At 41.5% G+C, this 15193-nt stretch overlaps 1 protein-coding gene across 2 annotated transcripts in view; it reads left to right on the forward strand.

Annotated features, from left to right (window-relative positions):
- Positions 1 to 112: 112 nt before the first annotated feature.
- The window catches only part of LOC131362398 (NLR family CARD domain-containing protein 3-like), a 156422-nt gene continuing 141341 nt past the window's right edge, over positions 113 to 15193 (forward strand). For both annotated transcript variants that reach the window (XM_058404368.1, XM_058404369.1), the window contains exons 1-6: positions 113 to 692; positions 1857 to 4453; positions 4569 to 4666; positions 4756 to 4870; positions 5004 to 5141; positions 11990 to 12086. In XM_058404368.1, coding sequence (XP_058260351.1) covers positions 4759 to 4870; positions 5004 to 5141; positions 11990 to 12086 — 347 coding nt within the window. In that variant the 5' untranslated portion in view covers positions 113 to 692; positions 1857 to 4453; positions 4569 to 4666; positions 4756 to 4758. The remainder of the gene's footprint in view (positions 693 to 1856; positions 4454 to 4568; positions 4667 to 4755; positions 4871 to 5003; positions 5142 to 11989; positions 12087 to 15193) is intronic.

The raw sequence follows: 15193 nt of genomic DNA on the forward strand, positions 1-15193 counted from the left end.
AGCAGTGAATTTATTCACAGATTTCAGAAGAATATGTGTAAACAGATCTACTTTACACACTCTGTGTCAGGTTTTAAAACTCCAGATCGTCTCTGTTGCTAAAAATGACAATGTTGTAATTCCAGTGGAAGATGAGAGACTAACCTGTGCCTTGGCTAAGCTGACTAATCACTTGACTAATCTCTTTAAAACAACGAATATCACAGATTTTTGATATAGCTACTTTTTAAATTAAAATGCATTTTATTTTATTTTCTTTCTTTGTTTGAATGTTCAGCATTTCAGTGTTCACTTGCCTGTGCATTTATCAAAATGTATTTAATTGGGAATGAGGGGAAATCGGAAAGGAAGACATTTAAATGGGTCTCACTGGACCTACCTGTTCAATAAGACCTACTCACTCACTGACATCACCTTCCGCTTGACAAAGTAGTCCTACTGCTTTGAATGATTCCTTATGAATTTCTTCTTATAACATTATATCATAATATCATGTATCATGTGATCTTAGTTGAAAATAAGCGGAAATTTAAAATGACAGCTGTGAAGATGTTAAATATTCGAAGTAGAGGAAATCCCGCCATGGCGTAAGGATACAGTTTCTTCCAGACCCAGTGAGTGACAGGCGGGAGGGAGATCACTTCATCTGTTGAAGGCGGCTGAAGGACGTGGATGTGGAGCGGAATAAGCGGGTAAATGAATATTTTCTAAAGATATCTTTATTATTTATCTTTATCATCTGTGGTCTCAAGCATCGGGAACTTTGTTTTGACAGTTTAAATGATCTTAAAACCGCTAAACTAATGTTAATAACTTTTCTGTGGGGGGAGAAGCGTGAAACAGTTATAATCACTTAAGTGTGTGTGAGGATTAAAATATGGTTATATGTGTTGATAGTAATGTGTAGAGGTTTTTGTTTCCTGAGTTTGAACACATTTTTGTTTATTTTCTGCTTTCCTTGTGTATTTTGTGTCTGTGTAAGGTTAGCCGCCATTTTTTCCCCTGAGGTAAATTTACCGTACAGCCAGCTGCTGATGAGGAACGAACGGAGCGCCAATTTATAATAATTAACACAATTAGCATAATTGTGAATTCTGAGGTATCCGATCAGGCATCTAGAAGAGTAAAGTGCTGCTTTCGGAGGCGAGGTCATTTAGGGTGAATTTCAGACAGTTGTGAGACCAGGCCCGGAGTGGTCATCAGGTGAACCGGGGGAATTCCCGGTGGTCAGCTCTGTCCTGCTCATAACAGGACAGAGACTCGCCGGATTTTTCACATACACAGAAAAACGTATGTGTTTAAGTTATTGTGACTGATAATGACACTAATTACACTATATTTGGATCTAAATCGGCGCATAATGAGACCGTGCATTAAAAAGAGCCGTTTTCTTTTGTCAGAGCGCGCGCACGTTTTGATTTTGGGCTAAACTGACCTTTTACCCTGTAAGTAGATTTTCATCATTAATATCACTAAGTACTTGAATGGACAATGACACTGGAACAGGGACACCAAAATAAAGTGTTACCATAATATACAGCTGGACATTTCAGATGTTAATGTGAATGAAAAATGAATGAATGAACTGGCCTTTATTTGTCACATATACATTACAGCACAGTGAAATTCTTTCTTCGCATATCCCATCCTTGGAGGTTGGGGTCAGAGCGCAGGGTCAGCCATGATACGGCACCCCTGGAGCAGAGAGGGTTAAGGGCCTTGCTCAAGGGCCCAACAGTGGTAACTTGGCGGTGCTGGGGCTTGAACCCCTGAGCTTCCGGTCAACGACCCAGAGCCTTAACCACTTGAGCCACCAGTGCCCATATAAGGCATATAATGTGCATTTGCTTTTACAGGTGGACTGAAAAAGAACACAATGACTGAAGATGTAAACCAAAAAGAGGCAGAAAAGGCTCTCCAAATGGTTCACTGGGGCAAGAGACAGGGGTGGAAAGAGGGCCGTTAGAGCACAGCAGGAGAGATGACCATCTCCAGGAGTGTGATGAGTTGTTTGAGTCCAAATATTTTAACACTGTAATGTTCAACATGTTTATTTTTTTTATTTTTATTTATTTTTTTGTACTTCTACATTGTTAGTGTAGTTCAGTTAAAAGAGCACTGATGTTTCTAAAAAGGGGCAGTTCACCCAAAAATGAACATTCTGTCATCACTGACTCGCCCTCATGTCTTTCCAAAACCTTAAGACTTTCATTCATCTTTGGATCACAAAAAAGATATTTTTCATGATATCTGCAAGATTTATGTCCCTCTGTTGAAAGTTTATTCCCCCAAAATTCTGATGCTTCAGAATATTTGTAAAGAGATAAAAAATTAATCAAAATGAATCCAGTGGTTTAATCCAAGTCTTCTGAAAAGTCATTATGACTTTATATGATGAACAGATCTAATTTAGGCTTTTATTTACATATAAACATCGATCAGCCAACAATGTTTACAGCATTCAGTTTTGGTAAATAGAAGCACATGCTTGATTCTGTTTATATTAGTCGTTTAGCATTTATATGTGAATAAAACCTTAATTAAATCTATCAGATAAAGTGATCATGTCTTTTCAGAAGACTGTGATTAAACTTCTTGATTCATATAAATTTGTTTTACAATCTTTTTATGAATTTTTTGAAGTGCCTGAGTTTTGGGGAAATAGACTTTCAACAGAAGGACTGAAATTTCACATATTTCAGTAAAAATGGCTTCATTTGTGTTCTGAAAATAAAATAATTTCTTATGGTTTTTTGAGCTTATCAAAGCTGTAGTTCAGGGCCTGAGGATATTGATGAAATGCTTCCAGCCTCACTTACAATATTTCTGCAGGAGTGGGCTACAAAACACCTCATCACACACAATGCCATTGATGACCTCCTGAGGGGGCTTAAAAAATATGCACATCCAGAATTGCCTTCAACAGCAAGAACCTTGCTGCAAACTCCTAGACACATTAAAACATGTATGAAGTCAGGGATGGAGTGTGTTCATTTTAACATAAGAGAGCACCTAAGTAGCAGCTGCACCACTACCCAAGGGAGATAACAGAAAAAATAACAACACTGGAGATTTCATTTAATATTGATGGACTGCCTGTCTTTCCTGTGACACTGACACATGGTCCTTCCAAACCAACAAGTTTAGATTTTATTGAGGAAGCCATGAAAGACATCCAGCAACTCCTTGAAAATGGACAAGGATATTATGGGTGTGATAAATGCCCTCAGAGGGGCATGTGGGTTTCTGGGTGTGTTACTTACCCAGAGGTGGATAATCTCACTCTACACACAGATGAGACACATCGTGCTGAAATGGAAAGACGTCAGGATGATGAGGCCATTCCAGTGTCTCCATTTTTAAGGCTGCCATTGGACATGATTGACCAATTTCCAGTAGACTACATGCACCAAGCCTGCCTGGGGGTTACAAAAAAAATGATCACAAAGTGGATTAGAGGTGACCGGAATGTGCGAATGTCTGCTGGACAAATTGATGAAGTGTCCCAAAGGCTGCTGTCATACAGGAAGAGCATTCCAAGCAGTTTTGCAAGAAAACCAAGGCGTCTAGAAGACATAGATAGGTGGAAGGCAACTGAACTGCAGCAGTTTGCTGTGTACACTGGCAAGATTGCATTAAAGGGAATTCTAGCTGATCAACTGTATGACCATTTCATGATATTCAGTGTTGCCTTGGGCCTTCTTCTTTCACCTAACTTGGCAGTGGAATACAACAGCTATAGCACTGAGCTGATGACTTATTTTGTTGCAAAAACAAAAGAGCTATATGGAAACCATTTCATGATACAACATCCATTCAATGGTACATCTACCAGCAGAAGCAATGGATTTTGGCACTCTTGATGCTTGCAGTGCATTCCCATTTGAAAACTTTCTTACAAAGCTCAAGTGACTCATAAGGTCAGGAAAACAGCCTCTTATTCAAGTGGCTAAGCGGTTTGTGGAGATCTCAAATTGTCCACAGACACAATCTGTGATAGTCACAAAGTCCAAAATCACAAGACCAAACAATGCCTTTATTCTTGGGGAAGGAAAATGCTGTGAGGCCATAGAAGAGAGAGATGAGTTGGATGAGTCGGTTCCCCAATGATATTGTGCAAGGTTTTTGTAAAACCTGAACCATATTTCAGAGACCCATGTGATTCACGAATTATTGGCTGTTTTAAAGTTCATTCAAGACAATCAGTAATGAAACTTGTTCCAGAATGGCAGCTGACAAGAACGGCCATAATGGTGGAAAAAAATAAGGGAGAATTTTTTTGGCCATCCTGCATAAGCTTTAACTCTCTCTCTCTCTCTCTCTCTCTCTCTATTTCACACACACACACACATACTTACCATAGCATAGCTCACAACCTAACATGACAAACCTCAGACAATCAAGAACTTATCATCATTGTACCAATCTCCAATGTCTCCCTCATGATAAACAGGTAGGCCAAAGCGGACAGTAATCACAACCTGTTATCATAAGAAATAAGTTGTTGAATGTATTTGTTGTATTAATTAATTAATCAGTCTACTACTGTCTGTTTTATCTCTAAACAGATGGAGAGAAAAGAATTTGCATTGGTGGCAAAAAAAAATTTGCAGATGACAATTCAGTGGAAATTATTCCCACCACTTGGTTGGAAGAAACCACTGAAGTATGCTTTTGTATTTAATAAGCTTTAAAGTAACATTAACTTACAATACTTAAATCCGATTGATAATTAAAATCGGCGATTGTTTACAGGGAATGTTCTGTTACTGGACATTTTCCAAAACAAGGCAGTTGGTCAGAAATAATGCACTGCCTGACAAGCAACAGTGGAGGCGGTTCCAAATAAAGACAATTTGGCTAAAAACAGGTAATAATGATAGTAATTCAGGTCTCAGTGTGTTGTCTGTTATTTATAAAGACAATGTTAATACGTTTTCTGGTTACTGCTAAAATGACTTAATTATATTTAAATTAATATTTTACAACCTGTTTTTTTTCAGACTCATATACCAAAGCTGTCCAGAAATGCTGTCGCGTCGCTGAGACCTCAAACATTGAAAGTGAGGACACAACAAATAAAAAAAGGGCACACAAAAAGCCAAGTAGATTTCAGTCTGACACTGAAATCTCCTCAGATGGTAAGTTTTGGTCTTCTTTCACAGGTAAGCACTAAGTTGATTGTAGAAACCTGGCACCTATGGTCTCTACCATCAACCACAGCTCAGTATACACTGTATGTAAAAGTCTGCATATTTCTCAGCCTGAAAGCATGACAAGACTGCAACATAAAGAATTATTGTAAATGCTGTAGGAAATTCTTTTAAATTAGAGTTTTTCTCAATTGCTAAGGTGCATGTTTTAAACTTTCACCCATTCATCAAAAAAAGAAATGGACAACAGATCCAGCAATTACAGAAGAAAATGTTTATTGTATAAAATACAGGCATTTTTCAAATTTCACTAAAAAAATAAATAGCAAATAATAACAAATAAATAAATCCCTATAATGAACATATTGTACACTGTAAATAATACAGTATATTTGTATAGTCAGCACTTTCATACTGTAAAAATACAGCAGTTTTATGGTAAAAGCCCAAAGAATAGAAACTCTACGTGAAAGTCCCATTACAGTTCACTCAGAAATAATGTGCAACTGCAAAGTTTAGTGGTTAGGACATTGGGCATGATTTGGAAAGTCATGAGATCAAATCTCAGTGCTTTTGATGTTCATGATCTCACACACACACACACACCTCACCTCACACTTATCTAGCAAAAGCAAACACTTCACAACTCCACATAAACCATCAAATGATTAGCCACATACACTCCAACTCCACATGGATGTGACAAATGCAGAACATTACTATCTTGTGTCTTTTGCATGTTTAGTGTACAGTGGAGTCCAGAGCAGTTTGTCTTAGCTCTCACACATACATATATGTGCACAAATGCTGTATAAACTGTATGCATATTCACTACACATGTACACTATATACAGAAGGCTGGGGAATTTATTTTTCAAAACATTATATTAATTGTATTCCACTTCAGAATGAACAGTAACAGGGTAGGTTTACTTACCTATTCTCATTTCAAAATGTCTGGATGGCACTGGTTACAGTTTATTGGCTCAAGTTAGGTTGGATCCTGTTCCCAGCCTCCCTAAAACCAAACCAAACCAAACCATGGTTGACCACATGTTAAAACCAAGTGTGGAAAACAAACCCCTGTGCATTCTGCCGGTCTTATATTTTGTGCTTTGATCATATCATTAGAAAAAAGTCTGAACAGTTTTGATTTGTTGTGTAAACAATGGCATCTGTGTTGTAGCTATGTTTAACTTGCTGCTCATGTTTTGCAGCATGAGTGCATCACAGTGTGAAATGTGTTTTGATGAGTGAGAGTGTGTTTAGCATTTTGCAGAAAGAGGGGATGAGATCTGAATATGTTGTCTAACTACTAGAACTTGTTTAAGGTTTTGCCAAAACAGTGATTGACTCGACAAATGGGTTTAGGAGACTGAGCATTTAGTTCAGAGAATGGGGTTTAGTGTTTTAGCAACTGAGTAAAAAACGGTAAGAAAACCAGTCTGCATTATACACAGCAATATAATAGTGGACGGCAAAGGGAAAATAATGACTAATGAGTATTAAGTAATATTTTTAACAAAGTCCGAATAGTATACTTTACATCACTAACTCCATTCTATTTAGAAAACAATAAAAAAGTGAATTGCCCACTGTCACAACACACACGGAAACAGAAAGCAGATCCAACACGGCTTTTAATAACCAAGGCAGGGGGAAAAAAGGTAATATGACGAACGGAAATATCCAACTCGAAATACTAGAGCAGTAACTCGGTACTTTCTCGTAAACAGTCTCAATACTAGCCGCTGTGCTCTGCAGGTGAGGGCTTTAAGTAGGTGCCTTGTGATTGGGTGCAGGTGGTGCGATTAAAAGTCTGGTGATTGGGAGTACGGGGGTGCGGCTGAGGTGTTTGTGCCTGTGACAGTAACCCCCCCCCCACGGGCGTCTCCAGACATCCGAGAACGACGACGGGGGCAGCCACGGCCTCTGGGAGCAGGTCGGTCTGGGTGGTGCTGATGGAAGTCGGGGAGCAGTGCCGGATCGAGGATGTCATCCCGGTCCACCCATACCCCTCCCAGTCGACCAGATATTGTAGACGGCCGCCGCGTTGTCTGGAGTTCATTATCTCTCGGACCTGGTAGACCGTGTTGTCTGCGTCGATCTGGGGCGGCGACGAGATCTTGGACTCTGTAGAAGGAGGGAGAACAGGGTTAGTGTATGGTTTCAGAAGAGACACATGGAAGGTGGGTGAGATTCGGTAGTGCGCAGGTAGGATGAGTTCGTAAGACACATCATTTATGCGCCTACGGATGTTGAAGGGACCGATATACCGGGGGCTGAGCTTTCTACAGGGCAGTTTGAGGCGGATGTCCCGGGTGGAAAGCCATACTCGGTCACCTGGATGGTAGCACGGTGCTTCTTTGCGCATTGGCTTGGTGCTTCTGCTGGCGAATAGCGCGGCGCAGGTGGACATGCGCCGATCCCCAAACCCTCTCGCTCTCTCGGAACCAGTGATCGACCGAAGGTATTTCAGCAAGTTCGCCAGACCATGGGAACAGAGGTGGCTGATAGCCGAGTATGCACTGAAAAGGGGTGAGTCCGGTGGTTTCTTGGCGGAGTGAGTTTTGTGCATACTCGGCCCAGGGCAGGTATTGGCTCCAATCATGCTGGCGTTCATGGCAGTATGCTCGGAGGTAGCGCCCAATTTCCTGGATTTTCCGTTCCGTTTGGCCGTTAGATTGTGGGTGGTAACCAGAGAATAAGCTTACGGATGTACCTAGTTGTCCTAAGAAACCCCTCCATACCCTGGAGATAAACTGGGGCCCTCTATCTGACACAATATCTTCGGGAATGCCGAAGTGTCTGAACACTGGGTGGAAGAGGGCTTTAGCTGTTTCCAGGGCAGTGGGTAGGCCCTTGAGGGGTATGAGTTTACAAGCTTTAGAAAATCGGTCTACCACGACGAGGATGGTGGTGAAGCCTTCCGACGCGGGCAGGTCGGTGACGAAGTCCACTCCCAGGTGGGACCATGGTCGGTGGGGAATAGGGAGTGGCATGAGTTTCCCTTCCGGTAAGCGGCGGGGTGTGGAAATCACGGCACAAACGGAACAACCTTTCACAAACTGGTTTACATCCTTACTCATATTTGGCCACCAATACCTGTTCTGGAGGAGTGAGAGGGTGCGTTGTCTGCCCGGATGGCCGGAGCCTAGAGACGAGTGTACAGAGTCCAGGAGGTTAAGATGGAGGGGCGCTGGAACGTAGGTTTTGCCTACTGGGCTCCCCGGTGGAGCGGGTTCATTCGCAGAGGCGGCACGGATTTCCTCGTCGACGGCCCAGAGGATGGGGCAGACGAACAGATCTGGAGGTAGTACCGGTTCACATGCATCGGATTGAGGGTCTGGTGAATACATTCTGGATAGGGCTTTTGTGTTCTTACAACCGGGACGATAGGAGACTGTGAATCGAAACCTCGTGAAAAACAGCGCCCAGCGCGCTTGTCGTGGGTTTAAGCATTTGGCTTCTTTGAGGTATTGTAGCTTTTTGTGATCAGTGATGACTTCAAAGGGATGGACAGCCCCCTCCAGCCAGTGCCGCCATTCCTCCAGTGCTTGAATCAATCTTGATTGCTAACAGCTCACGGTTTCCAATGTCATAGTTACGCTCCGCCAGGGTTAGTTTCCTTGAAAAGAAGGCGCATGGATGGAGTGCCAGGGGCTTACCTCCTCATTGTGACAGCACCGCTCCTACTCCTAGCGCAGAGGCATCTACCTCGACTACAAAGGGCTGGCTAGGATCAGGATGCAGTAATGTAGGAGTGGAACAAAAGGCAGCTTTTAGCTGTTAGAAGGCTTCGACTGCTAATTTTGACCAGGTGAATGTCTTAGGCTGTCCACATAATAATGAAGTGAGGGGAGCAGTGATTTGGCTGTGGTTGTGGATGAAGCGGCGGTACAAATTCGCAAACCCCAGAAACCGTTGCAGCTCCTTGACTGTCTCTGGCTGCGGCCAGTTCATCACTGCGTCTATTTTAGCCTGGTCCATCTTAATACCCGCAGCGGAGATGATGTAACCCAGAAACTGCACGACAGTTTGGTGGAACTCGCACTTTTCAAGTTTGAGGAAAAGGTGGTGACGGCGGAGGCGGTCGAGTACCTGACGGACATGGTGGATGTGCTCCAACCGGTTGGAAGAGTAGATTAAGATGTCATCAACGTATACGATGACGAACCGGTGGAGCATATCACGGAAGATTTCATTCATGAAGTTCTGGAATACCGCTGGGGCATTTGTGAGCCCATATGGCATGACCTGGTACTCGTAGTGCCCAGAAGGTGTGATGAACACCGTCTTCCACTCATCTCCCTGACAAATGCGGATGAGGTTATATGCGCTTCTCAGGTCCAGCTTGGTGAAGATACGAGCTTCACGTAACTCCTCGAGAGCAGCTGGTACTAGCGGCAAGGGGTAGGTGAATTTCACCGTTTTGGCATTAAGATTCCGGTAATTGATACACGGTCGAAGCCCGCCATCCTTTTTTGCCACAAAGAAGAAGCTGGATGCCGCCGGGCAGGTCGAAGGGCATATGAACCCCTGGCGGAGTGCCTCTTTGATATATTCTTCCATGGCCTTATGCTCCGGGACAGACAGGGGATAGATGCGCCCTTTGGGCATCTTAACGTTGGGCAGAAGGTCCACAGCACAATCCCAGGATCGATGTGGTGGGAGCTTTGTAGCGGCGACTTTGCTAAACACCTCCGTGTAATCCTGATACTCTCCTGGGAGGTCCACCTCATGGCCAGTAGGGGGGCTCTCGATGTTCGTCAACCCCAGGAGAACAGATCTAGGCGGAGGGCGCGGGAGGGCACGTAGGCACGAGCTGAGGCAATGATTGCTCCACTGTTCAATGCACCCTGTGCTCCACTGAATCGTGGGTTGATGTTGCGCCAGCCATGGGCGTCCTAGAACAACGTCCACCCTGGCCTCCTCCAACACCAACAGCGAGAGCACCTCCTCATGCATACAGCCGATACACAGTGTCAATTCCGGCGTCCGCCACTGCACCAGTCCTCGACCCAGCGGTTTTCCTTGGGTGGTTGTGATGCGATAGCGCGTTGGGTTCCTTTGTCGTGGGATATGGCATGCAGAGAGGATGCGAGTGGAGATAAAGTTCCCGGACGCACCCGAGTCGAAGAGCACGCTGACAGAATAAGAGTGAGAGTCAAACATTAATGTGGCATCATGATACCGAGGATTAGAGAGTACTGAGCTGAGGTGGATAGTACTCACCGCTGGGTGGACTGGATGGACGGGACAGGTAGAAATGGAATGACCAGATTCTCCGCAGTAGAGGCAGAGCCCATGCTGAAGCCGGCGCTGCCGTTCGTCCGTGGATAGATGGTACACGTCCGTTTGCATAGGCTCTGGTGCGGAGAATTCCTCACTGGGTGAAGCCTCGGAATGGTGGTTCCCTCCACCCGGAACCGCGACGAGATGTTGGGCCACTGTCTGAGCCTTCAACAGGACGGCCTCCAGGCTGCTGGAGTCTTCATATATGGCCATCTGCCGTCGGATCTCGGGCTGTAACCCCCGCCGGTACACCGCGAGTAGCGCCGTCTCATTCCATCCGCTAGATGCCGCCAGCGTGCGGAAGCGCAGCGTATACTCGCGGACGGTGTTTCTACCCTGCCGCAGAGTGAACAGCTCGTCATGTGTCGAGAGGGTGGAAGTGCCCGCACCGAAAACCGCCTTGAAGTGGGCCAGAAAGTTCGTTAAGGACGCGAACACTGGGCTCTCCGATGTCCACAAGGCCTCTGCCCAGCGTCGGGCCTCGCCGGACAACAGCGACAGGATAAAGGCTATTTTAGCGCGGTCATCGGGGAACAACTGAGGGGCCAGTTCAAAACAGAGCTGGCATTGCATAATGAAACCGGCACATTCGGCCGCGCCGCCCGAGAATAATGTTGGTTTGGCTACCGGACAGGTTGGTGGTGTCGCCACGGACAGTACCGCTTGCTGTAGTGAGGCCGCCAGAGCAGTGATAGGGTCCGGTGGAGAAGGCGGTTTGGCTGTCGGCTGTTACCTTCCATCTTCCTGGTAAGATCTCGTAGTTCGCTGTTTGTGGGGCTAGTATTCTGTCACAACACACACGGAGACAGAGAACAGATCCAACACGGCTTTTAATAACCAAGGCAGGGGGAAAAAAGGCAATACGATGAACGGAAATATCCAACTCGAAATACTAGAGCAGTAACTCGGTACTTTCTCGTAAACAGTCTCAATACTAGCCGCTGTGCTCTGCAGGTGAGGGGTTTAAGTAGGCGCCGTTTGATTGGGTGCAGGTGGCGTGATTAAAAGTCCGGTGATTGGGAGCGCGGGGTGCGGCTGAGGTGTTTGTGCCTGTGACACCCACTAATCTGGGAAATGATTTTTTTTATTCCATCTTTTGATGACATGCTGGATAGATATTACATTATATATTAGTTAGGTAATGTTATGTCCTTCCATTATTTTATTTCATTCTTTTAGTAATTTGACACAATAATAAAACTATTAGGTATACTACCAGGTATTACAAAGAATGACCAGCTTTGTTATAAATGTTCAGTTTACAGATTTGCACTAAAAAAATACCATTTGCAAAATTGTACCAAAATGGTTTGACAATTAATGACTGTAAACAAAATTCCAATTGAAGACCAAGTCTTAACTGTGTTGCATATTACATTGTAGGATTAAATTCATTTCATAAAATTCATTCACTTTTTATGTTCTGAACAACTGATTAATTCCGTAGCTCAAATCTAACTCAAATTCTTTACCCTAAATTTATATACAGTGTACAAGTTACAATGCAGAGAATAACTGTGATTATTTCATTCTATTTTTAGGAGCAACACAGAAGAATTTCAAGACACTAAAGGCGACTGAGGTGGAAGATTTCATTTCATTGGCCCTGAAATTTGCACCACATAGGAATTTAAAATGGTAACCACATTGTATTAGAACATTTTTAACTGAGTATCAACTATGAGTACCGATGTAGAAGTGTTTGTATCTTACATTCCCTTTTCCACAGCGACATCTAGGGGTAAATAAATGCTGAAAGATACTATATTAAAAATAACTTAAAGAGCTGTACTATTACGTTTGGCAGTCTATTACAGTGAATATTTTAAGCAAATATGACGTTATTATTATTATTAAAACTACAAAAACATCTTCACATAATTAGCAATCAATAGATCTATAATTAACATTCAGTTACTGTTTTTGCATATCGCATGACATTTTGATATTTTACAACCACACATAGTTCATAAACAAGTTGAACAGATAAACTAAATGATTTGTTAATTTACATCTAAGAGCAGTGATAAATGCCCTTAATTATCTAAATAAATGATAATTAAATGAATTAAAATAATTGATTGTTAAATGACTAAATTAAAGGAAAATCATTGTGTTTAGGGATAAAAATATATTGTCTCATTGTATACCAGCAGGTTTTAAAGAAAGACAAGAGTTTTTAATGTTTTCCACTTCCTTGGAATAATTTAAGAAGATGAATTTTAGAAGATATTTTTAAGACGATGTAGATTTCAAAGGCTTATATAATAGACGTTTATTTATTTAAATGTTCATCTAAATCTTATCTAATGTCCATGTGACTTATTTCTTTGTTACATTTGCAGATGATGGTGCTTGAAGACATTTAACTCATTATATAGTTACAAATGTTTTTATTGTTATAAATTGTTATTATTGTAATATATACAATATTATATTTACAATATTTACAATAATAATAATATGTAAATGTATATAATTTTCATGTATTACTGTTTTGACTGTCCGACTCTTTTTTTTTTTTTTTACGTCATTTTGTGTAAAAAATTAAAACAAATGATCAATAAAAACATTTAAAACAACAGAACATTTGATTGTGCACTGCGTATTGTTTTGAGTAATTATTTTATTCATAATTTATATTATTTGAATGTATGTATATGTAAAATAAATAATGAGGTGATGTTAAGAGAACGTTTGGGGACTGTCATGGGCGGAGCATCCACCTAACTCCACCCACTACACCTAAACCATATCGGTGTGTTTCAGCTGAACCCTGAGCTCACTCTAGCAAGCAACTGGTCACTTTTCATTTCCTGTGTAAGTTTACAACGTAGAAGATTTATTTGTTGTAAATTTAAATTATTTATGAAGTGGTAATGCAACAAATCCTCATACAAACGTGTTGTCAATGTTTCTCCAGTGATAAAAATAGAGAATAAATCACTTCATTCTAAAGTGATACCATTAACTAGAGACAAACTCTCCAGGAAGCAGTCTCCTGCTAGCGTGATCTCTGCCTCACACACGAGAGTCACAGTGCTGAGGAGATTTGTTTATGTTTGGCTGAATTCAGTTTAACTTAACATCTTTATTTTAATGTTATGTGTCCTGTTTACTGAATGAATGTCTTTAATTTATTGATGTCATCCTGCAATACAGTTGTGTTTAATTGCTGTGTGTGTTTTATTGCTTTAGTGTTTCATTCCTCTTAAGGACTGCAGTCTGGACTTATTACTAATGACATACAGGTTATAATGTACAAGCTTTATTAACATGTAATAACCTAATATCAACATTTTGGACCTTCATACACACATACAAAGCAATCTAATGTGTGTGTGTGTGTGTGTGTGTGTGAGTGAGAGAGAGAGGAGAGATAGAGAGAGAGAAAGAGAGAGACTTCATTCTGGCTGTATACAGTGTGCATTAGTTTAAAACATGAGCCACACTCTTAAAAAAAAAAAAAGGGTTCCTTGAGGTTCTATATAGAACCCTGGGGTTCTGTACCTGGCCAATAGAACCTTTTACCAAATAAATGGTTCTATGTAGAACCCTTGGAGAGCAAAGAACTTTTTTTTATTAAAATGGTTCTATAATTCATGTTTTATGACTGAAATGTAAACTAAAGGTTACACAATAATTATAGGCCTACACAACACATTCACAAAGCTTTTTGAGTCAAGACCCAGGAGAATGACTGCTGTAGTCAAAAACAAGAGAGTCAACAAATATTAATATCTAGTCAATGTATGATTTGAGCTTTTTTGTGCAAGTTTGTACATTAGCATGAAACTTATATTTCCTAATACATTATAGTTTGCATTTTTGACGAATCATTTTGTGAAATAAATAAACTAACCAGGTGTTTTCTTTATTTATTTACTATACCATATTGTGATGGTTAACCCGAAGCGGGCATTAAAAACAAATAATGGTAAAAATGCCCTCTGCTGACGTAGATGTGTTTCATCATCCTTGAATTCCTATTGGTGGATTGGCGAAGATGAGCCTCGAGACAGCGACAGTTAATTTCAAACTGATGAGTCCGCCATTTCTGCCCGTTCACACCCTCAGGTAAGTTAAGTTTTTACATTTTTGAAATCATATTACTGAAATATTTAGTATCATCAGTTAATGTTTCTAATTGTTAGAGTAGCCCTTGTGTTAAATAGTAATACTAGAAGCAAAATGGATAATATTTACCTCAGTTAAAAAGACTGCTGGGTAGCACTGACGGGCTTCGTCAGCCGTCGGTTCAGAAAGCCCTGTTAAATTGATTTTGCTCCGGTTTTTACATGAATTAAGTTACAGTCTCCCTTTATTTCCTTTTCAATGTTAATTAAATTGTCAACAACAATAAGACAGCTGTGTTATAAGGAGACGAGCTTCGAGACAGAAGCGTGAATTTTAATTTCAATGAAGCGCACGCGCTGTTCGCTAACGGTAAGCTAACGATAGGCACGGTGTGAACGGTGGAAGGCGGAGGGTATGATGTGTGAATGTTTGTCGCAGTTTCACACATACTCAGTTTGCGGTGAGTATTTTTCTCAGGCCCATGTTAACAGGTGTAGTTCAACAAGTTATTAACTTTGGCCGGCGAAGTCCACTTTCGTGCAATTTTTAGCTCCAACATTGACCAGACTGTTACTTTTCAGTATTGTATTTCATTGTATTTTATAACAGGTAAATGTCAAACGTGTTGGTTGCTGGGTACTGAAATAATACATTTTATTATATTTCTT

Source organism: Hemibagrus wyckioides, linkage group LG12, assembly GCF_019097595.1.
Source record: "Hemibagrus wyckioides isolate EC202008001 linkage group LG12, SWU_Hwy_1.0, whole genome shotgun sequence".
Taxonomy (NCBI): domain Eukaryota; kingdom Metazoa; phylum Chordata; class Actinopteri; order Siluriformes; family Bagridae; genus Hemibagrus; species Hemibagrus wyckioides.